The sequence below is a fragment of the Mytilus californianus genome, unplaced genomic scaffold (assembly GCF_021869535.1).
Source record: "Mytilus californianus isolate M0D057914Y unplaced genomic scaffold, xbMytCali1.0.p SCAF_10, whole genome shotgun sequence".
In the NCBI taxonomy this organism is placed as follows: domain Eukaryota; kingdom Metazoa; phylum Mollusca; class Bivalvia; order Mytilida; family Mytilidae; genus Mytilus; species Mytilus californianus.
In genome coordinates, this window is record NW_026262582.1 from 74178111 (window position 1) to 74203006 (window position 24896).

At 33.5% G+C, this 24896-nt stretch overlaps 1 protein-coding gene across 11 annotated transcripts in view; it reads left to right on the forward strand.

Annotated features, from left to right (window-relative positions):
* The window catches only part of LOC127718514 (disco-interacting protein 2 homolog C-like), a 97749-nt gene that overhangs the window by 21586 nt on the left and 51267 nt on the right, over positions 1–24896 (forward strand). For 5 of the 11 annotated variants that reach the window (XM_052224577.1, XM_052224578.1, XM_052224580.1 and 2 more), the window contains exons 2-9: positions 1863–1949; positions 11725–11808; positions 14616–14735; positions 15335–15547; positions 17372–17518; positions 19094–19152; positions 22820–22877; positions 23817–23890. In XM_052224577.1, coding sequence (XP_052080537.1) covers positions 1863–1949; positions 11725–11808; positions 14616–14735; positions 15335–15547; positions 17372–17518; positions 19094–19152; positions 22820–22877; positions 23817–23890 — 842 coding nt within the window. The other 6 variants (XM_052224585.1, XM_052224581.1, XM_052224584.1 and 3 more) reach the window with 6 other exon arrangements.

Below are 24896 nucleotides of genomic sequence, written 5' to 3' on the forward strand. Positions count from 1 at the left end.
AGAGCGTGTTTCTTTGATGAAATCAGATGTAACAGTATTTTTAAATAGCTAAGGAAACCTGTTTTACACATACATGTACATGTATTAGACATGATATAAGGGGATGTCTGGTAGACCTGTTTTAGGAGATGTCTGGTAGATCTTTTTGGTTTATTTGTGTTTTGGACTGCTGTCTGCCAACATTTGCCCCATGTCTTCATTTATTTATATGGGAAAAAGAACTTATTTCATTTTTAATGATGATGTGTATTTGTCCTATGCGTTCATTTATTCATACGAGAAAAAGAACTTGTTTCTACGATGATATCAGGTGTAACAGTATTTTTAAATAGCTACGTTTATCATATAAAACCTGTTTGACTTTATGAGTAATCTGATTTGTAGTTAAGATACCATTTTATCTGTGTTTCATCTTTGTATTGTAGATATATACTTTGTCAGCCTTTTTAAAATTTATTCTTTAACATATGTCTAGTGATGTAAAAACAGAGAACATTGAAAAATTGACTGCATTACATAATTAAAAAATCATTTATGTTGTAATTGGATGCATGAAAGTTTTCAGGATTTTTCCAAAGTTCACATTCTGACTTTTTTCCCCCGTATTACAAAATATTGAACATTTCCTGATTTGGTAATATTAAACCTTAATGTACCTTTACCCATGTAATAGTTGCGTAATAAGAGAAAATGAAGAAAAATTTTATCCTTTGGCTTAATACTAGTAAAACTTGAGTATGATTTTAGAGGCTTTCAAAGGAGGTATTATGAATTCTTTTTTTAAGATCATACAAAAGCATAACACTGGACATTAAGCTAGCAACAATCAATCAATCAAAAAACATAAACTTTTTAACAACCAACAATCAATCAAAAAACATAAACTTTTACTCAATGAAGAATCAATCAACCTTAGCTTGTCAGTAGTTGAAGACCTTATAATGACCTGATTATTGACCTCTACAATTCAGTCTTCACAATAAACTTTTAAATCTTCAGGCCCGGAGCTCAAATTTTGGAAAATTGTAGTTAGATTCTGTTGGCCTGTGGAGATGAAATTTACAGGCCAGAGAGCAATTTTACAAGCCTGGGCTGCCAGGCCTGTGGTTAAGCCTGAAGACTTCTACATATGCATGTCTTGGGTTTTTGTGTAGTTGGGGACTGTGTCATTGGTTGATCCCCAAATTTCATATTTGATCATCATATTTAAATTCATTAAGATAGTCCACCAACAGTGGTATCAACCTAGTGCTGTAAAAAAGGAAAACAAAACACATGCCATTTCTTTCCTCTTACATGATCTTAAGGATGTTCACTCCTCTTGTTTTTGAATTTTTCCCAAATATTCGGAATCCTAGAGATGGTTTTATCCATGTAGTGCCATTAAAACTTTTGCCCACTAACCCCTACTTTTCTTTCCATAATTTGATTACAAATAGTTTAAAATGTCATCATTGAAAATCTAATAAAATCCTTGTTATGTTTTCAACATTTTTGAAAGAAAAAAAGGTGCCAATGTTAAATGTATGAAAAATCTAGAGAGAATTATTTCCCGCCAAATTTTCAATGGCTTATATCTCGAAAACAAGCACACTGACCCTTCATTTTCTTCTGCTTTTTTAGCTTCTTTATTCATATACTATCAATTTATAACAGTCTTTTAAAAAGCTTGTTATTTTGAAACAGAGTAGCGAACATCCGTAAGAATTGAATTTACATGTATAACATTTGGCAGATGAATTGACATGTAGTGTTACTAAATTGAACATCTGGAAAATTAAGATTACACAATTATATGATCATGAAGGAAGAATTACTTCTAGATTTTAAGAAATTAGAATGTGCTTTCATGTATTTTTCAGGTGACATCACACGAAAAGGCTATGATAAGAAAAGATCACGTTTGCTGAACCCTTATGTCAACAAAAGTCCACCTCAACAACCTTCTGGTAAGTACATGTAGATTTCGCCTAGCTCATGCCACATCTGTTTATCTTATCAACATTCATATATTGTAGAAATTATTTACTGTAAAAAAGGATTCTTTGCAATTGAAGTTTCTTGATTTTCAAAAGATTTCAGCAAGGGGACCCAAAACCTTAAAAAAACATTTGGCTTAGGTATTGTAAATTCAGAAATAATGCCATGTTTTTATTAATGTGAAAAATGTGACTGTATCAGGATTGCAATAATAAAAACTCTCATTCATATTTCCAATAGTAATTTTCCTTCTAAAAAGTTTTGCAATGGCAGTAATAAGATCTTGCATTTTAACCAATTGACAGTGATTCACAGTAATAAATGCACACATTAATTTCTGAATTTACAGTTACTAATTACAGCCCCATATGGACACATTAGTTTGACTCATACACAATTCATGTTGAACAGAAGGCATCAGTAACCTTCAAGAAAGATTCAGAGGTCAACATGGTCTATTTGAAAACTAAATTTCATGTTTTTGAAGTTTTATATTTATGCCCCCGCCGTTGCGGAGGGGGCATTAAGTTTTACCCTTGTCCGTCCCTATGTCCGTCAGTCCGTACGTCCTAAAATTGGTTTCTGTTCTCCTTATACACAATGCTTATTACCACAAAACACAGATCAAGTTTGAATTTTGGTGGCGTCACTTTTACCGTTCTAGAGTTATGCCCCTTTACAAATCGAAAAATCGCTGAATTTTTCGTTTCCGTTCTCTAACAAGTTTGCCTCAACAAAATGTTATGAATCTTATACACAATGCTTATTACTACAAAACACAGATCAAGTTTGAATTCTGGTGGCGTCACTTTTATCGTTCTAGAGTTATGCCCCTTTACAAATGGAAAAAATTGTGAATTTTTCGTTTCCGTTCTCTTTTAAGTTTGCCTCAACCAAATGTTATGAAACTTATACACAACGCTTATTTCCACAAAACTCTGATCAAGTACAAATTTGGGTAGCTTTACTTCTACGGTTCTTGAGTTAAGTCCCTTTATAATGTTATATGGAAGCAGGGGCATCATCTGTGTCCCATGGACACATTCCCCATTTATCTTTGATTAAATTTCTTCATCATATTCTACCTGCAAAACTTGCTCTCATTAATAACGAAAGAAGAATTTAAAAAATTTACTTTCCTGTGGGAAATATTTTTGAATATTTCAAAATTTACCATAACAGGAAAATACAATTAAAAACTGTACTCAATATCTAATCATTTGCCAAGTTTTGATAGATTAGCCCTGTTGGCCACTTACATCAAAGAAAAAACATAGTCTGTCTTAGCCTACACAGGGGTTTCATTATTTTTTTAGACTGGAGGTACCTTTGAGATTATAGGGGGAACCAAACTTAAACGGCAAGGGGTCTGGGGGCCGCTTAAGGCCCCCAGTGGGTCCAGGGCTAGCCCTGGTAGGGGGACCAGGGGGGCAAAGCCCCCCTTAAGCTCATGGATTTTAGGGATTTCAGCCTTAATTTTTTGCTTAAAAAAATAGGGTAAAGTCTGTAATATTTGCTTCAATTTTGGGTAAGTTAACATTGAATTGTTTTTTTTCTAGACATGCTAGAGTAATCATCTGAAAATACATTGCTTATAATTATTTTGTAATCAGTTATAAAATATGTATGACCATGGAAGTATTATATTGTCAATATAATACTTCCATGGTATGACCTATAACGCAGGGGTTTCATGTGAAATGTTGTTTAAATGTTTTGTTCGTTTTTATACTTTTATTAAATGTTTTGCATTTGTTCAATTTTGTGAATGAAATTTCATAAGTTACATAGTATATTATTAAAAAATATTGATAATAAAACTTGTTGTAACTTTTTTTTTATTGCTTTGTTATAATCATAACTGTGTCAATTGTTTGTGTAAGTAATTTAACAGTGTCATGCAAACAATTAAACAAAATAAACAATAAACATGCTCTCATGCAAAACAACAAACAAACGTTTTTGATATATGCTAAGTGTTGTGATGGTTGTTCTTGTCCGAAAAAAACAACATGTATTCAACTTTCACTTAACTTTAATATTCATAAAAAGGGGTGATTGTGAAATGGGGGGGGGGGGGGGGGGGGCAAATTAATCATAGGATTCTTGACTATAGTAAGTAAAAAAAAAAAAATTTTCACTTCTTCTTAGCCCTCTTTTTTTTTTTAATTTTAGAAGTCTTAAATCTCGTCAGATGTTATATTTTGTAAACGTAACAGTTAATGTTAGTTCAGATTGTAAAATGTTTCACGATGTCTTACACTAAAAAATTCAATCACAACATAGAACACATATCGTGAAAACGGAGATCAGTGACAACGTCCAACGGGAAACGAACTGATTTGATACGATTAACGATTTTTCTGAATTTCATAGAATGTTCACCTTTATTAAACCTTTTATTCATAAAATAATCTGTGATACAAGCTGCTTTCCTTTTATTAGACATAATATTGCTGTTGTTGTTTAAATTCATCAACAATTTGCCGCTTGAAAATATACTGCTAAATCGTCGCATTTTAAAGCGCTCTTACGATACAGATACAGACACATGGTTTGTAATTATCACTTCTCCTACTTTGGAGGTGTGCCTAAATTGGCAGAAGATAGATCTATACTTTAACGCGGACCTCGACGAAGACACCTATAAACATACACATGAACGGCGTAGAAGGGAGATTGTCAAGGAATGAAAGAAATTAGATTTGAACGATCTTCAAAAGAATTTTACACATTTTTTTTTTGTATTTTTATTTTTTCTGCCGGTACCAGACGCTTCCGTAGGCGGGTAAAAGTACCGGGTACCGGGTATTAATGAATGCACTGCCTACAGTAAGATGTCGTAGAGTAAATTTATATAAAATTATAATGAAAATAATAAGGAAATACCAGTAATGCCCTTAAGACAGCTACGTATACCCAACAAAGACTAAAATAAAATGACAGGAAAAAAGTTGAAATATAGGTCACTGTACTGTCTTCAACAATTTGCAGACTTGTACTAGATCAGGAGATGGATTAGTAGCTAGGATATTATAAATTTATATGAACCTCAAGAGTAACCATATATTGTAACCCATGTATAAACAAAGAGATGTGGTATGATTGCCAATGAGACAACTATCCACCAGGCCAAAGGATGAGGATGTTAACAATTATAGGTCACTGTAGTTCTTTCCACCAGGTCAAGCAAATCCCATGTCTGTCCTGTAGATCTTTGTGTCATTTTCAAATTACTTTTTGTAGTTATGCCAGTAGATATTTATTTGATTTTTTGTACATTTGTGAACAATTAGGTCTTACAGATTTTACTTATGTAAATTAAAGTTCAAGTAGATTGACTTTTCATGGACATTGGATTTAGTTGTCTGGACACTTCTTGTAATGTTATTTTAGGGGCCCCGTTACCAAATTTAGTAGGCTGTGCCCCTGTTTAAGCAGTGAACATTTCCTTTTTTGATCGAAAACTCCCTTTGAACGTGTCACCTTAAAGTCAAAATCAATTTCATTGAAAATATTTCTTCCATAAAATCCTTATGCAAATGTATTTTAGCTACAGTTGAAAGGTCAGCTTTATCTTTTTATAGCTATACACAGTTAAATTGCTTTGTTGGCATTTCATTACTAAAAGTCATCTCGTGACATTACGCACATTGTTTTAACTTTTAAAAAATCGGTTAACTTGGTAGGGAAACATCACATTGTTTCAAGGAATTTACAAATGTATGCTCAATAAAAGAATAGAATAGTATATTATGTAATGAATTATGCAAGAAAGATTGTCATACAAAATTTATACAAAAACTCCTCTAAAATGTCATACAAAATACAAAATCTCCTTTAACATGTTTAAACATATCTTCTTAAAGTTCTTAAATTTAAGTCAAAATCAATTTCATTGAAAATATTTCTTCCCTAAAATCCTTATGCAAATTTACATTAGCTACAGTTGAAGGGCAACTTTATCTTTTTATAACTATACATGTTCTAAGAAGATTGAGTTATAAAGGTTTGGGACTCTTTAAAAACTCTTTCAAGAATTTGACAGTTATACATTCTTTGCAATTTGTTTTTTAGATTCTTGGTGATTATGGAGGGTTTGAAGGGGATGTGGGTGTTCTTGATTACTTTTTTCTTTAATTTTGAAGAGTATTTTTCTTTATTCTTTATTGATCTTTACCATTTTTCTCTTTTCTTAAAATTTTAACACCCAAATTAGTGGATATAAGCACTTTGGCCTTTAACAATGAAAAAAAACCCATACTGTATATTTGGCTATAAAAGGTCACAACATGAAAAAAAAACCAAACAAGAAAACAAGAAAACCAATGGCCTAATGTCGGCCAAATTTATAACAAAAGAATACATGAAAAACAAATATAACAGACATTTAACCAACAATAACCACTGAACTACAGGCTCCTGACTTGTTAAATTTGTGTTAAACATAGGATCTAGAGCGGTAGTATAATTAATTATTGCTATGAATACAAGGTACAAACATTTTTGAAAAAACAAGAGAAAGAATAATAAACAGAGTTTATATTACACAGACATTTAATGTATACATGTAGCATACATATTTATACATGTAGCATACATATTTATACATGTAGCATACATATTTATACATGTAGCATACATATTTATACATGTAGCATACATATTTATACATGTAGTATACATTCGGACTTCTCTTGACCTGAATTTTAATGTGCGTATTGTTATGCGTTTACTTTTCTACATTGGCTAGAGGTATAGGGGGAGGGTTGAGATCTCATAAACATGTTTAACCCCGCCGCATTTTTGCGCCTGTCCCAAGTCAGGAGCCCTTAGCCTTTGTCAGTCTTGTATTATTTTTATACGACCGCAAAAATTTTTGCGGTCTTATATTGGTATGACGTTGGCGTCGTCGTCGTCGTCCGAAGACACATTGGTTTTCGCACTCTAACTTTAGTTTAAGTGAATGGATCTCTATGAAATTTTACCATAAGGTTCAATACCACAAAAGGAAGGTTGGGATTGATTTTGGGGGTTATGGTACCAACAGTTAAGGAATTAGGGGCCAAAAAAGGGCCAAAAATAAGCATTTTTGTAACTTCCAGACATAACTTGTGTGTTAGTGTATGGATCTCTCTGACATTGTACCACAAGGTTCCATATCACACAGGGAATGCTGGGATTAATTTTGGGGGTAATTGCCTCAAAATATTAGGAATTAGGGGCCAAAAAAGGGGCAAAAAACAAGCATTTTTCTAGTTTCATGACAATAACTTGTGTGTAAGTGTATGGATCTTTCTGAAATTGTACTACAAGGTTCCATATCACGAAGGGAAAGCTGGAATTGAATTTGGGGGTAATTGCCCAAAACGTTTAGGAATAAGGGGCCAAAAAGGGGCCAAAAATAAGCATTTTTCTAGTTTCCAGACAATAACTTGTGTTCAAGTGTATGGATCTCTCTGACATTGTACCACAAGGTTCCATATCACACAGGGAATGCTGGGATTGATTTTGGGGGTAATTGCCTCAAAATATTAGGAATTAGGGGCCCAAAAAGGGGCAAAAAACAAGCATTTTTCTAGTTTCAAGATAATAACTTGTGTGTAAGTGTATGGATCTTTCTGAAATTGTACTACAAGGTTCCATATCACAAAGGGAAAGCTGGAATTGAGTTTGGGGGTAATTGCCCAAAACGTTTAGGAATAAGGGGCCAAAAAGGGGCCAAAAATAAGCATTTTTCTAGTTTCCAGACAATAACTTGTGTTCAAGTGTATGGATCTCTCTGAAATTGTACTACAAGGTACCATACCACAAAGGGAAGGCTGGGATTGAGTTTGGGGGTGATGAATCATAAGGGGGTTCAAAAAATTGGGGGGGGGGGATTTATTTTTTTTTTCCTTTTTTTTCTTTTTTTCCTTTTTTTTTCTTTTAAAATTTTCCATTTTAAGTTGGTTATTTCTGTTTTATATTTAAAAGCAAATAATAATGATATGGTAGGAGATACACACCAAACAGGATGTGTAAATTATTATAAAATAAGTATTGTGCAATAGCAAGAAATTTTCAATTGCACAGTATTGCACAATAGCAAGAAATCTTCAATTGCACAGTATTGCGCAATAGCAAGAAATCTTCAATTGCACAGTATTGTGCAATAGCAAGAAATATCCAATAGCACAATATTGCGCAATAGCAAGAAATTGTCAATTGTACAGTATTGCGCAATAGCAAGAAATATTCAATTGCACAGTATTGTGCAAAAGAAGATACTTCGTGTAAATTGCTTATTTCTTGATCAATTTCAATGGGGTTTTATTCTTGAATTCTTGGGGTTCTTTAATATGCTGATTCTAACCGTGTATTAAGTTTTTGGATTTTGGGCCCCGTTTTTAAATTGGTCCACATTGAGGTCCAAAGGGTCCAAAATTAAACTTTGTTTGATTTCATCAAAAATTGAATTATTGGGGTTCTTTGATATGCCGAATCTAACCGTGTATTTAGATTCTTAAATTTTGGTTCTGTTTTCAAATTGGTCTACATTAAGGTCCAAAGGGTCCAAAATTAAACTTAGTTTGATTTTAACAAAAATTGAATTCTTAGGGTTCTTTGATATGCTGATTCTAAACATGTATTTAGATTTTTGATTATGGGCCCAGTTTTCAAGTTGGTCCAAATCGGGGTCCAAAATTAAACTTTGTTTGATTTCAACAAAAATTGAATATATGGGGTTCTTTGATATGCTGAATCTAACCATGTATTTAGATTTTTGATTTTTGGGCCCCATTATCAACTTTGTCCACATTGAGGTCAAAAGGGTCCAAAATTAAACTTTGTTTGATTTCATCAAAAATTGAATTCTTGGGGTTCTTTGATATGCTGAATCTAACCATGTATTTAGATTTTGGATATTGGACCATAATAGTTGAATGTCCAATTTAAAATTTTTAAGTTCTTAGACCACATTCATTCTGTGTCAGAAACCTATGCTGTGTCAAATATTTAATCATAATCCAAATTCAGAGCTGTATCAAGCTTGAATGTTGTGTCCATACTTGCCCCAACTGTTCAGGGTTCGACCTCTGCGGTCATATCAAGCTGCGCCTTGCGGAGCATTTTATTAATTTTAGTTTTTGTGTACGATTTGGAGTTTAGTATGGCATTCATTATCACTGAACTAGTATATATATTAGTTTAGGGGCCAGCTGAAGGACGCCTCCGGGTGCGGGAATTTCTCGCTGCATTGAAGACCTGTTGGTGACCTTCTGCTGTTGTCTGTTCTATGGTCGGGTTGTTGTCTCTTTGACACATTCCCCATTTCCATTCTCAATTTTATTCATTTATTATTGTAACAATATTTTCTTTTTATAATGGAGGGGATATACAGTTATATATATATAATGTTTATAAATGTGGTCAGATTTTGTTTGTATGTTTTTGTATTGTCTTGGTAACAATCCTATAGTTTTGGATTTTGAACCAATAAAATTATCTTATCTTATCTTACATTTATGCACAACAGACATACAGCTTATACTGAAAATGATACACAAGGACCAAAGAAAATTTGTTACAAAAAAAATCAAAGAAACCTGGTTTATAACTTTGTATGCCAAATGTCTACAAAAGACTCATCAGTGAGGCTCGAATCAAAAAGTTAAAAGGCCAAGTGCAGTATCCTCTCATCACTAGAAACTACAAACACTGCAAAATGATGTTTGAATGTAAAGTTATCAAGTTGAACACAATTTTACTTTATTCTTTAATATCAATCTTTTGTTTATCAAAATGAGTTAAGGTCTTATTACAGTGAGAGAAAACTATATGAAGAGTAGCCTAAGGTTTATTTAGATTAGTGCTTTATTATTCATAAGTAACGGTTAAATGGTAGATCAAGGAGTCATACATTGACCAGGTGTTTGTATAAACTTTTTGTTTACATTTAACATGATTCACTTCCACTCTGAATCATTACAAAGCAACAAAGTATTAGATTGTAAATTAATCCAGTTGTACACATAATGATATTTTTAACCTCTCTCTCTCTCTTTCTCTCTCTCTCTCTCTCTCTCTATTTAACATGATTCACTTCCACTCTGAATCATTAACAAAGAATTGGCAGTTGTAATTATATTTTTAACTTCTAATTTAGATAATACAAGTCTCTATTTCTCTCTTTACATTTAACATGATTCTCTTCCAATCCGAATCATTACAAGGTATTGAAGTATTGGATTGTAAATTACAACATATGGTGATGATATACTTAACTTCCAATGTAGATGATACGAGTCTTGCATTCTCTTTCTCTCTCTTGTTCTCTCTCATTCTCAGGATTTCTTTTGACACATCTGTCTCCAATCTTATAAAAAAAAAGTCAGATTTATAGTTAGGTTAAATAACGTCATAAATTCTGATTTTTTCATACCCCACCTACGATTGTAGAAGGGGCATTATGTTGTCTGGTCTGTGCGTCCGTTCATTGGTCTGTCCGTCCGTTTGTCCGTCCGTCCGTCTGTCTGGCTTCAGGTTAAAGTTTTTGGTCAAGGTAGTTTTTGATGAAGTTGAAGTCCAATCAACTTGAAACTTAGTACACGTGTTCCCTATGATATGATCTTTCTAATTTTAATGCAAATTTAGAGTTTTTACCCCAATTTCACGGTCCACTGAACACAGAAAATGATAGTGAGATTGGGGCATCCATGTACTATGGGCATATTCTTGTTTTTATACAGATCCTTCTGACTAAATGATTGTAATTAGGTAGCAAAATAGAGACAATTATCTAGCTTAATGTACCCTGTGCTAATTTTTTGGGAATGGTCATGCATTTATCTTTTATCACAAGAATGGAAAACATATAACAATATGATTACCCTAGATAAATAAGATTTAGTATTTGATATTTTTACCAAAAAAAGTAAAATCACAAAAATACTGAACTCCCAGTCCCCAATCTAATGGCAAAATCAATAAAAACAAACACATCAAACGAATGGATAACAACTGTCATATTCCTGACTTGGTACCAGCATTTTCTTATGTAGAAAATGGTGGATTGAACCTGGTTTTATAGCTAGCTAAACCTTTCACTTGTATGACAGTCGCATCAAATTCCATTATATTGACAACGATGCTGCGTGTGAGGTTAAATTTGGGTGGCCTGCTTGTTATGATTGACATGCATGTAAAAAAAACCATATCCAAACGAGCTATATAAATCTGATTCTTCTTTATGATCACTTTATATCCACAAGATTAAACATCTCACAACAGAAGGCTTTAAAATACTAAAAGTTCATTCATAATCATTTTACAAGTAGCAGTATAAAATCTTATGTTTGACATTTGCCTATAAATGAAATGAATGAGGTCAATTTAAAAGACACTTCTGTTGAAGTATCTGTATGATTAATACCTTTATCTTTTTACAACAGTATGTTAGGACTTCTGTGTGCACATCAAGTGTTTCTTGAATAATCTCCTTCAGGTACACACTCGAGACCAAAAGTTTGAGAGCCAAAAATATCAAATATTTATCATCATAAATAATTAAAGGGCCTTAATTTGAGGTACTATTTTAATTTTGATTCTTAAGAATTGTATAATAATTGATCATGTGGTTGTTTAAATTCCATCCCCCCACCCCCCAAAAAAAGTATCAAATTAACTCCTGTAAGGACTGATGAGATTCCAGTCTTTGGATATATACATGTGTGTTCTTTAAACAATAAATTTCTTTTGTAGGGCAAAATGCACCCAGTCCAAAAACAGCTGCAAACAGAAAAGAGGCCAGGAGGGTCACAAGGGAAGACAACAGATATCATTCAGGTAAATACACTTGGTTTGTAAACAGCTTCAAATTGTGTACAATTCATGCATTTGAAGCAATTCTTGACAGACCTTTCATTAATCCTTAGAAATTGTACCTGATAAATTCATGAAATAACTTTGTGGGGTGGACTTCAATGAGACAGCAACTCAATGACACAATCAACTTAAAGAGTAGAGAAAATCTTCATCAATAGACAATTGGTGCTTGTACAATAAACCAAGCACTAAAATCTTGTGAATATTTTAAACAGAAACTATTGAAAGTCTACCTTCAATATTAAATTTTAATGTAGCAAATAAAAAAATTTAGACATGAAAAATGACAGCTACTGACGAGGTCACATCTGATATGGTTTATACTAGCGGATCCATTCCAGGATTTTTGAAAGGTGGTATTCCCTAAAACCGATTATATAAAAAAAATTTGACAATTTTATGCTAAAAAATTCATACCAATTGTGAAAATCATGATATAATTAATATTTTTTGGCAATCAAAAAGGGGGAGTGTATGCCCCTTGAATCAGCCACTGGGTAAAATTGGAATAATTCAATTTAGTATGCTGCAAGAGAGGCATGAGCTGTAACAATAAATTTCCTAACATCGCTTTATATCTGTTTTTCTCAAGTCTGCCATATTGACAGAAAATCTTTTACAAGGTTTCCCTTTGAACCCCCCTTTTATGTATGTTGATGTAAAAATAAGGAGATATGGTATGATTGTCAACGAGACAACTATCCTCCAGAGATCAAATGAGATGGATGTAAGCAATTATAGGCAACCATATGGCCTTCAAACAATGAGAAAAACCCATTCTGTATGTCCGCTACAAAAGGCCCCAACATGAAAAACCTGAAACAATTCAAAGAAGAAAACAGCCTAATATATAACAAAACAATTTAAGAAAAGACAAATATGATCGACATGAATCAATGACAACCACTAAACTACAATCTCCTGACTTCCATTAGCAAAAGGGGGGGGGGGGGGGGGGGGGGGGGGGGGGGGGGGGGGGGGGGGGGTTTGAAAGGATGTCTTTATTTTTTTTCTGAAAGTTTTAAATCTTGCTACAAGTTTGATGACTTTTGGTTATTTGTGTCAAGATTTTGGGTTGTTATCTAATGTTCCCCACATCTCATTATTCAAATTTTTAAAACTTGATTTTGACTTTTTCCCTAATGACATCTTGTGACAATCCTAAAAGTCAGCATGAACTTCCTTGATAAATGTATATAAAATGACATGTTTTAAGCTGTTTGTAAATGTCGGTATGTTAAAAGGTTACAATTTTATCAATTAACGGGAAAAAAAATCCCTCTAATTGAAAAGCATTGAGGCAGAACTTTTTGACATTATAATTTTGTACAAATTGCAGCTCATTAACTGGTTTAAGTCTGGATAAACATGTGTGTGTATAATCATGATAATTATATGGTTTTATAGTAGTTTATTTTTGTTTATGTTTTCATCATATTAAGTAAATGTAAAAACAGGAATTTGATGTACTTGAGAGAATTTTACATTCAATTTAAGACTGGATATGAATGTCTTTCATTAATTCATAAAATCATAGACAGTAAAACCTGTTTAATCAGAACCCAGTGTAGACTAAAATAAGCTAGACTGACAACTTTTTTATTAGGAATTCATATGTTGTAAAATCATATACAGTAAAATCTTTTTAATCAGAACCCAGTGTAGACTTGCACTCTACTGACAACTTTTGTATTAATTTTTAGGAATTCATACATTGTAAAATCATATACAGTAAAATCTGTTTAATCAGAACCCAGGGTAGACTAAGCTAGACTGACAACTTTTGTATTAGGAATTCATACATTGTAAAATCATATACAGTAAAATCTGTTTAATCAGAACCCAGTGTAGACTGAACTCAAGTGACAACTTTTGTATTAGGAATTCATACATTGTAAAATCATATACAGTAAAATCTGTTTAATCAGAACCCAGTGTAGACTACACTCAACTGACAACTTTTGTATTAGGAATTCATACATTGTAAAATCATATACAGTAAAATCTGTTTAATCAGAACCCAGTGTAGACTGAACTCAGCTGACAACTTTTGTATTAGGAATTCATACATTGTAAAATCATATACAGTAAAATCTGTTTAATCAGAACCCAGTGTAAACTGAACTCAGCTGACAACTTTTGTATTAGGAATTCATACATTGTAAAATCATATACAGTAAAATCTGTTTAATCAGAACCCAGTGTAGACTGAACTCAAGTGACAACTTTTGTATTAGGAATTGATTTGAAATTTTAACCTGTAAAAGCAGAAATTCTGGCTAATTAAAACAAAATCTGCAGGTTTCTATGTACCTTTTACATATAGTAATATTGAAGAAAGATAGCCATGGTTAACCTGATTTTTTCCTCTACCAATAAAAACTAGCCACCAAGAAATAGCCAATAGAGAACCACTACCTTCGATAGGAAAACTGACAATCATAGTCAATAAAGATTGGAGTTGATCGCACCTGCCATGTGCGGGATTCGAACTTACAACCTTAGTGTTTACTGGCTAGTGATACAGTAGTTTGACTAATTAGACTACTCAGCCATCCAGGCCCCTCATGTACGATGAAGGTTGTATCCAAAACAAAATTGTTTACTACAATGTAAATAAGAACAAAAAAGGAGATTTGTGTGGTTAAGGTCAACGAGACAGCAACCCAACATTTTATGTTAAACATAATAAAGATTTGGTTCCGAAATCAGTTTAGTTTAATAATCCAGGTTCATTGTTGATATAAAGAATATTTTAACTTTTACAGAAGTGCGAACGGAAGCAGTGATGCAGGCTCTAGCTCAGTACAACAAAAGGGTACCAGTGATGCCATTACCTTCAAAACGTACATCAGTTAATTATAAAGGCCAAGAACGTCAAAGACATGGTAATATTTGAGAAATAATGCTGCAGTTCTTAAATCTCCATGTTGCATCTAAATCTTGAATGTTTCATTCTTTAGAAAATGCAAGTCACTGATGATTTTTATGCAACTTTAAATTTATGTGATAGTATTTGGTATTGTGTTCCTTGATACAAAATAAATGCATATCAATTTTAAGAATTCTGAACCAATTTGTTTCTATAGCCCTGCTTGGAAGGAGGGGGTATACTGTTTTACCTCAGTCTGTCCATATGTTTGTCAGTCCGTATGTCTATCCATCCCATGAATTTCGTTCACATTTTTCTCAGGATTTACAAATCAGAACTTCCTAAAATTTATTATCAGTTTTCATATGAACATGCTGTAGTGTGCTGAAATTTGTTTTCAGGCTTTATGTGACCATACTTTACCATGAGATATATATGTTTTCAGATTCATTGCTCATCAACTTCCTACTTACCGAAATCTTAAAGCAGAGGTACTGTTAGTGAGCAGTTGCTCACACTTTTACTTATATATTTCTGTTTCAGAGTCAGATTTATATTTTATGAATTCTCTTTACTATTAATAAAATCTCTCATACCTGTGATATTTCATTTTAGAATCTTCATCTGATGATGACAGTATATTCGGTGAAGACCAGAATCGTGATTTTCTACGAGGTGGGAGGTTACGTGATAGTGGTGCTAGTTCGTCTTCCTACTCTGACCATTCCCCTCACCACCAGGGGCGTGACCAAAGACCACAAAGTGCAATGTTCTTTTTACCTGGCAACACCTCTAGGGCTGTATCAGATGTCCACCATTCCAGACATTGTAAGTACATTTACTTATTTCCAAACTTTTAAGGGAGGGGGGTCGGGGGAGGATGAAACACTGCAAACTTCAATTATCTTCATGTTGTTCAGGCAACTGAATCTAATAGATATAGGAAGATGTGGTATGAGTGCCAATGAGACAACTCTCCATCTAAGCAACAATTTATAAAAGTAAACCATTATAGGTCAAGGTACGGCCTTCAACACGGAGCCTTGGGTCACACCGAACAGCAAGCTATAAAGGGCCCCAAAAATTACTAGTGTAAAACCATTCAAACGGGAAAACCAACGGTCTAATCTATATAAAAACGAGAAATGAGAAACACGTATGAACTACATAAACAGACGACAACTACTGTACATCAGATTCTAACACCATTTCCTACAATATTACTTTGTCACATCTTGTTTCCAAACTTGTAGGCATTATTGCCCTGTAGTAGGTAGAGTGCAATGCTGTTTGTTCCTTTAAGAACCCTTGCAACAGATCTTTACGTTCCTGGTCCTATTGTTAATGAAAGAAACCATGAAACAATAAGCACTGCTGATGTAACTTTCTTGTCTTCAAGAATTGCAAAAAAAAAGCATCAAAGTATTAAGAAATTTTCAATAGGTTTTTCAAGCAGAAATATTTGCCATCTGCTTAAACAGTATTTCATATTTAAAAATAAGTTCTGATATGATCAAGATGAAGATGTACTGTAAATTCAGATTTTTTTGTGACGTTTTTTTGTTTTGTAGTATTGTAATACTAGAGATAGATCGTTTATTCTCATAAAACCATGCAAGTACAAAGGTAACAGAGAAGTTAAAAACATGCATACAAAATATTAGATGTGATAACATGAAAAAAACATTAAAAAAATAAAATAAATAAAAAAAGATAAAAATAAATGAAAATATGAAAATATATGCACACACAAATAAAGTAAATAAACATGTTTAAAGAAATAGTTTAAATATGTTGAAATTATGGTTGAGTAGGAGTCATTTTACTGTTGATACATCATATGAAATTGCAAAGCTGTCTGAGTGTTTTTGGTTTTTTGGAGCTAAACAGTGTTTTGAATTTTAAAACATTATGTCTATAAGGTTCGCATACTAAATTCAGGCTTGTATAGTATACGTTTTTTTCTACAAAATTTAACCTGCCAGACCGGGGTGCGGACTATAGAGTAGGATAAGTAACTATACATGGCCTATTGCGGTATATAAATCTTGCATTTTAAATTTTGATAGCATTATTTATGTTATTTGTATGAAAAAGATTACTGAAATCACAATTATTAAGGTGGTACCTAACACTACAGGGAGATAACTCTGTAAAAATCAGCTTAACGTTTTAATTACGTTGTATTGTTAAGGAAATATTAAGCTTCTCAATGATCAAAATTAGTGTTTGTCAAACTGCTATATAACCAATGAAATTTTTCTGATAAAGTGGTTGGTTGACATTTTTTGAAATTTTTATATTTTTGTCAAAGGGTCAAAGTAAACATTTTGTCAAAATTTTATGAAAATTAAACGAGCCAAATTAATATTAGTCAAGGTGTTGGGTACCACCTTAACCGTAATTTCCTATCCATTGTTGATATTGTTATAATATATTGTAATAAATGCAAGCAAAAAATTTCTCAATTAATATTAAATGATCAGGGCAGCTTAATTGAAATGCCTTAGCAAGAGCACTGTCAGCATGTATTTTAGGCTTCATTTAGTTTTGAAGACTTAATTTTTATGTCATTAACTTTACACCAATCCCATTGCTGAGATTCAAGGAAATAAACAACTGATGTAATTGTATATATTGATATTGTTACAGCACAACCAATTTCACAACCACCTGATGTAACCAACAATGCAAAGAGTATGAGACAAGCCGATCGTGTCGGACCCTACGCTGCCTCACATGTCTCATCTGTAAGGATGACTAATACAGGCACTGTGACTGGGATGGAGGATGCTAATGGTAAGTTAAGTATGAGACAAGCTAATCGTGTCGGACCCTACGCTGCCTCACACGTCTCCTCTGTAAGGATGACTAACACAGGCATTGTGACTGGGATGGAGGATGCTAATGGTAAGTTAAGTATGAGACAAGCCGATCGTGTCGGACCCTACGCTGCCTCACATGTCTCATCTGTAAGGATGACTAATACAGGCACTGTGACTGGGATGGAGGATGCTAATGGTAAGTTAAGTATGAGACAAGCTAATCGTGTCGGACCCTACGCTGCCTCACACGTCTCCTCTGTAAGGATGACTAATACAGGCACTGTGACTGGGATGGAGGATGCTAATGGTAAGTTAAGTATGAGACAAGCTGATCGTGTCGGACCCTACGCTGCCTCACACGTCTCCTCTGTAAGGATGACTAACACAGGCATTGTGACTGGGATGGAGGATGCTAATGGTAAGTTAAGTATGAGACAAGCTGATCGTGTAGGACCCTACACTGCCTCACACGTCTCCTCTGTAAGGATGACTAACACAGGCATTGTGACTGGGATGGAGGATGCTAATGGTAAGTTAAGTATGAGACAAGCTGATCGTGTCGGACCGTACACTGCCTCACATGTCTCATCTGTAAGGATGACTAACACAGGCATTGTGACTGGGATGGAGGATGTTAATGGTAAGTTAAGTATGAGACAAGCTGATCGTGTCGGACCGTACACTGCCTCACATGTCTCATCTGTAAGGATGACTAACACAGGCATTGTGACTGGGATGGAGGATGTTAATGGTAAGTTAAGTATGAGACAAGCTGATCGTGTAGGACCGTACACTGCCTCACATGTCTCATCTGTAAGGATGACTAACACAGGCATTGTGACTGGGATGGAGGATGCTAATGGTAAGTTAAGTATGAGACAAGCTGATTGTGTCGGACCCTACACTGCCTCACACGTCTCCTCTGTAAGGATGACTAACACAGACATTGTGACTGGGATGGAGGATGTTAATGGTAAGTTAAAATAAAAAGTCTACAAAAGTCAAATCAATATTTTACATTGGAGAAAGTTGAAGAATGAAAATTTACAGACACCTGACAAATTTTGTATTCTGTTAAGGTTTGTGTTAGGATTAGATGAGATTACATCTCACATAACATTGCTTGTTTTCTTACCTGCTAAAGATAGCTTGCTTCTGAAATTCAAAATTGAAACATTTTCATAAAAGTGATGTCTTTTTTAACAGAAAATGTACAATACATTATATTAATCAGCGTTATAAAAAAATAAACATAGGTATCTTTGCTGATTAGAAAAGTAGTTACCTTTATAGATAGCTTCAAAGAGAGAACCTGTTGGAACAAATTGATATTACATACTAAATTTAAATGTGATCACATTGCAAGTGTGAAGACATGGTCCAACTATCAGAGAGAGAAATGTTTTAAATGTATGTGCAAGATTGCACAATGTTTGGAGAATTTAAATTATCAGCAAATTTCAAAATTTATGCATAGAATCCAAGTACATTTGTTATGACAAATATAGTCTTCACAGTTTATTGCACTTTAATTGAGTATTTTTTACAGGCTCAAGACACCAAGGAAAAGTTTCTGCCAAGATTCAACAATTGCTCAACACATTAAAAGTAGGTACATTATATTTTTATATGATCGCAAAAAAATTTTGTGGTCGTATATGGTATGACGTTGGCGTCTTCATCTTCGTCGTCGTCGTCCGGCATCGTCATCATCGTCGTCCGAAGACACATTGGTTTCTCACTCTAACTTTAGTTTAAGTGGATGGATCTCTATGAAATTTTACCATAAGGTTCAATACCACAAAAGGAAGCTTGGGATTGATTTTGGGGGTTATGGTACCAACAGTTAAGGAATTAGGGGCCAAAAAGGGGCCAAAAATAAGAATTTTTGTAACTTCCAGACATAACTTGTGTGTTAGTGTATGGATCTCTCTAACATTGTACCACAAGGTTCCATATCACAAAGGGAATGCTTGGAATGGTTTTGGGTGTAATTGCCTCAAAATATTAGGAATTAGGGGCTAAAAAAGGGGCAAAAAACAAGCATTTTTCTAGTTTTATGACAATAACTTGTGTGTTAGTCTATGGATCTTTCTGAAATTGTACTACAAGGTTGCATATCACAAAGGGAAAGCTGGAATCGAGTTTGGGGGTAATTGCCCAAAACGTTTAGGAGTAAGGGGCCAAAAATAAGCATTTTTCTAGTTTCCAGACAATAACTTGTGTTCAAGTGTATGGATCTCTCTGAAATTGTACTGCAAGGTTCCATATCACAAAGGGAATGTTTGGATTGATATTGGGGGTAATCGCCTCATTAGGAATAAGGGGCCAAAAGGGGGCATTTTTAAGCATTTTTCTAGTTTCCAGACAAAAACTTGTGTTCAAGTGTATGGATCTCTCTGAAATTATACTGCAAGGTACCATACCTCAAAGGGAAGGCTGGGATTGATTTTGGGGGTAATTGCCTCAAAATTTTAGAAATTAGGGGCCAAAACAGGGCAAAAAACAAGCATTTTTCTAGCTTCAGGACAATAACTTGTGTGTAAGTGTATGGATCTTTATGAAATTGTACTACAAGGTTCCATATCACAAAGGGAAAGCTGGGTTTGAGTTTGGAGGTAATTGCCCTAAATGTTTAGGAATATGGGGCCAAAAAGGGGCCAAAAAACAAGCATTTTTCTAGTTTCCAGACAATAACTTGTGTTCAAGTTTATGGATCTCTATGAAATTGTACTGCAAGGTACCATACCACAAAGGGAAGGCTGGGATTGAGTTTGGGGGTGATGAATCATAAAGGGGTTCAAAAAAATAGGGGGGGATTTTTTTTTCCCTTTTTTTTTCTTTAAAATTTTCCATTTTAAATTGGTTATTTCTGATTTATATATAAAAGCAAATAATAATGATATGGTTTGAATAGGTAAATTAAAAAATTTTAAGTTCTTAGACCACATTCATTCTGTGTCAGAAACCTATGCTGTGTCAAATATTTAATCACAATCCAAATTCAGTGCTGTATCAAGCTTGAATGTTGTGTCCATACTTGCCCCAACTGTTCAGGGTTCGACCTCTGTGGTCGTATCAAGCTGCACCCAGCGGAGCATTTTATTTAAGAATGATTGTGAAAAAAAAGAGCCAATGTCTGGCCCTAGACATTCCCAAAATATTAAAATTCTTCAACCTTTTCAAACGTGCCAGATTTATTGATAAATGAAAAGGATGATACACATTAGAAAAGAAATGTTGTTGTAATATCACTGTGATTTAAACATGTTGAAATTGACATATTTGACTTAAGATAGACAAAGTTCGGCATGAGGCAAGGCCTTGCAGTTCCCTGAAAAGATGTTTTACCACATTTAAATCTTTATGTGAGACATCTTGTAGAAAATACCTTTTTATAGAAAGTCTGGTCTTGTATCTAGATAGTAATGACAAGTTTTCATAGAAGTTTGCAGCCTTTAAGCAAATATTTGATAAACAATTCACAAATAAAATAACTAATGTCTTATTAACACCTGAAGCATGTTATTTGATAGATTTATAATACTTATAAAATAAGAAGATGTGGTATAATTGCCTATGAGACTACTCTCCACCAGAGACCAAATAATATAGAAGTTAACAACTATAGGTCACCATACAGCCTTCAACAATAACTAAAATCAATATCAAATTATTTTTAGCTCACCTATGAGCTTTCTCATCACTTGGCGTCCGTCGTCTTCGTCGTCGTAGTCCGTCGTCGTTATCTTTTACAAAAATCTTCTTCTCTGAAACTACTTGGCCAAATTAAACCAAAGTTGTCCACAATCATCATTAGGGTATCTAGTTTAAAAAATGTGTCCGATGACCCGGCCCGCGAACAAAGATGGCCGACATGGCTAAAAAATAGTACATAGGTTAAAATGCAGTGTTTGGCTCATATCTCTGAAACCAAAGCATTTAGAGTATAAAATTGTTAATCAGGTCAAGATCTATCTGCCCTGAAATTTTCAGATGAATCTGACAACCCGTTGTTGGGTTGCTGCCCCTTAATTGGCAATTTTAAGGAAATTTTGCTGTTTTTATTGGTTATTATCTTGAATATTATTATAGATAAAGATAAACTGTAAAGAGCAATAATGTTCAGCAAAGTAAGATCTACAAATAAGTTAACATGACCAAAATTGTCAATTGACCCCTTAAGGAGTTATTGCCCTTTATAGTCAATTTTTAACCATTTTTCGTAAATTTTTGTAATCTTTTACAAAAATCTTCTCCTGTGAAACTACTAAGACAAATTTAACCAAACTTGTCCACAATCATCATTAGGGTATCTAGTTTAAAAAATGTGTCCGATGACCCGGCCCGCGAACAAAGATGGCCGACATGGCTAAAAAATAGTACATAGGGTAAAATGCAGTGTTTGGCTCATATCTCTGAAACCAAAGCATTTAGAGCAAATCTGTCGGTATGAAATTGTTCATTAGGTCAAGATCTATCTGCCCTGAAATTTTCAGACAAATTAGGCAACACGTTGTTGGGTTGCTGCCCCTGAATTGGTAATTTTAAGAAAATTTTGCAGCTTTTGGTTATTATCTTGAATATTATTATAGATGAAGATAAACTGTAAACAGCAATAATGTACAGCAAAGTAAGATCTACAAATAAGTTAACATGATCAAAATTGTCAATTGACCCCTTAAGGAGTTATTGCCCTTTATAGTTAATTTTTTACAATTTTCATAAATTTTGTAAATTTTTGTAAATTTTTACAAAATATTTTCCACTGTAACTACTGGGCCAAGTTCATTATAAATAGAGATAATTGTAAGCAGCAAGAATGTTCAGTAAAGTAAGATCTACAAACACATCACCATCACCAAAACACAATTTTGTCATGAATCCATCTGTGTCCTTTGTTTAATATGCACATAGACCAAGGTGAGCGACACAGGCTCTTTAGAGCCTCTAGTTTGATTCAATTTACCAAAAGGTGACCTTATCATATACCATCTGCTTTTAATAAGATCTATTCAAGACAAAATTATAAAAGAATATAAAAAATTAAAAGAACAGCACACATTAACAGTGAATTTTACATTCTGTGATATTATGAATAAAGAAGTTTACATTCTGTGTATTGTGAATAAAGTGAGATGTGAGGTATATACACCAATATGACAGCAACCCTCCAAAAAAAATCAAGAAGTCAAGATGTTAATTCTTTTGTATAGCCCAAACGTTATTCCATTTTTGACTTGCTATTAACTTATTGAATTCCATTTTTTTTCAGAGACCTAAAAGAAAACCATTAAAAGAATATTTTGTAGAGGATGATGAAGCTTTAGAAGGTATTTGATGACATTAATGATATATTTGATGTGTGCAGTTTATATATCTTCTTGAAAAAATTGGAATCAGTTTGTCAAAGAAGTATTTCCATCATAATTTTCTCAGGAAACCACAGAACAGAATGGCTTTATATTTGGTCGGCAGCTTGACAGCAATGGGTTGTAACTAATGAGAACTTTTTGGATCTGTCAGACACTGTTTGCCGAAACTGAATTTTCGATATGATCAATGTAAACAAATATTTTTTTCACACTTTTCTCATGAACTATGGGATAGAATGACTTCATATTTGGTCAGTGGCTTGATAGTGATGAGTTGTAATGCTTGTATGAACACTTTTTATCTTCTTTTCACATACCTTAAGGTGGTACCCAACACCTTGACTAATATTAATTTGGCTCATTTAATTTTCATAAAATTTTGACAAAATGTTTACTTTGACCCTTTGACAAAAATATAAAAATTTCAAAAAATTTGAACCAACCACTTTATCAGAAAAATTTCTTTGGTTATATAGCAGTTTGACAAACACTAATTTTGATCATTGAGAAGCTTAATATTTCCTTAACAATACAACGTAACGTGTTAGGTACCACCTTAACTTTGAATGAGGTGTAGGGATATGCTTAGATGGACAATGCATGTGTGTGCAAGTTCTTTTTTATTTAGATAAGTTACATTTTCTTTTAATCATTATAACAATATTACCTGGCTAAACTGAACTTTGTGTAAATCAGAAACCTGTCTATAGTGAACTTGCATTGGAACAATCAATGAATAATGTTCTTTAGTATTTTAACCTGTGGAAATTGAACATCTGTCTTAAAAAAAAGAAATCTTGGTCTCAGAAGGTGTACAATTTAGTTTCACTGTATAAAAGTCAGTAGACAAGCATCATGAAGAGTGAATTATTTAAATCTTTATGTTTATAATTTCAGCTCCAGTTCCTGACCCCAATGCACCAAAACCAGAAGGAAACATTCTTACACCAGTTGCTGGTGAACAGTTAAATGTAAGTGTTGAAGGGTATGCTCCTGCAGAAGTGTCATAATTAAAAATATTCCCCTTTGATAAAGCCCTTTTCATTATAATAATAATAAATTCTTTATTTAAAGAGGGTGAACACAGTTATTTACAACATGGGAGGTCATTCCTCTGTTAAGGTCTTCGATAGTAAAGGCATTATAGTAATTTCCTATGACTGTATCATGTTGCCATATCTTTTTATTTTCTCAATACTTTTGACCCAATTTCATCAAGTTTAACTTGGATTTAACAATGATGTCATAATGTCTTGACTTAAGGTTTTCAAGTATGAACTGACATTATCAAAGCAAGCTGCAAGTTTCATAGATATAAGAAGATTTGGTATGAGTGCCAATGAGACAACTCTCCATCCAAGTCAAAATTTGTAAAGTAAACCATGCATAGACTTTGAAACAACTATGTTTTGGATCAAGAATACAACAATTGATATATTTTATTATCATATTTTCAGCATATATTTATTTTTGGATATCAGCTGCATAACACAGCCTAAAAATAAGAAGATTTGGTATAATTGCCAATGAGACAACTCTCCACCAGAGACCAAATGATATAGAAATTTTATTAACTTTGCCATAAAGTATCATAATGTTACTCAAATTTATCATAAAACCTACATATTTCTTCATTTATTTAACTCAACCTGTTGTATGCAGGGATTCTAACATGACGTTCTTCAAACGCTTTGAGTACATACCCGTGGTAAAATATGCATATATTGTTTGGGCTGTTCCGATCGTACTCCTGCGTCATATGCTTTTTTATGAATGAGCTACCCGACGTCATAGAACGATGACGTAAGAATATAAGCATTTTACGGGAAAATACACGCTTGTCCCTTTATGCCGATATTTTACCCCTCGCTAGAATATAGTGTAAATTCAGAAGTTATTGTGTGCAATTATTATTTTTTGCAATACTCACCCAGTCGCATCATTGGCATTTATAAAAACCTCACAATAATTCCTGAA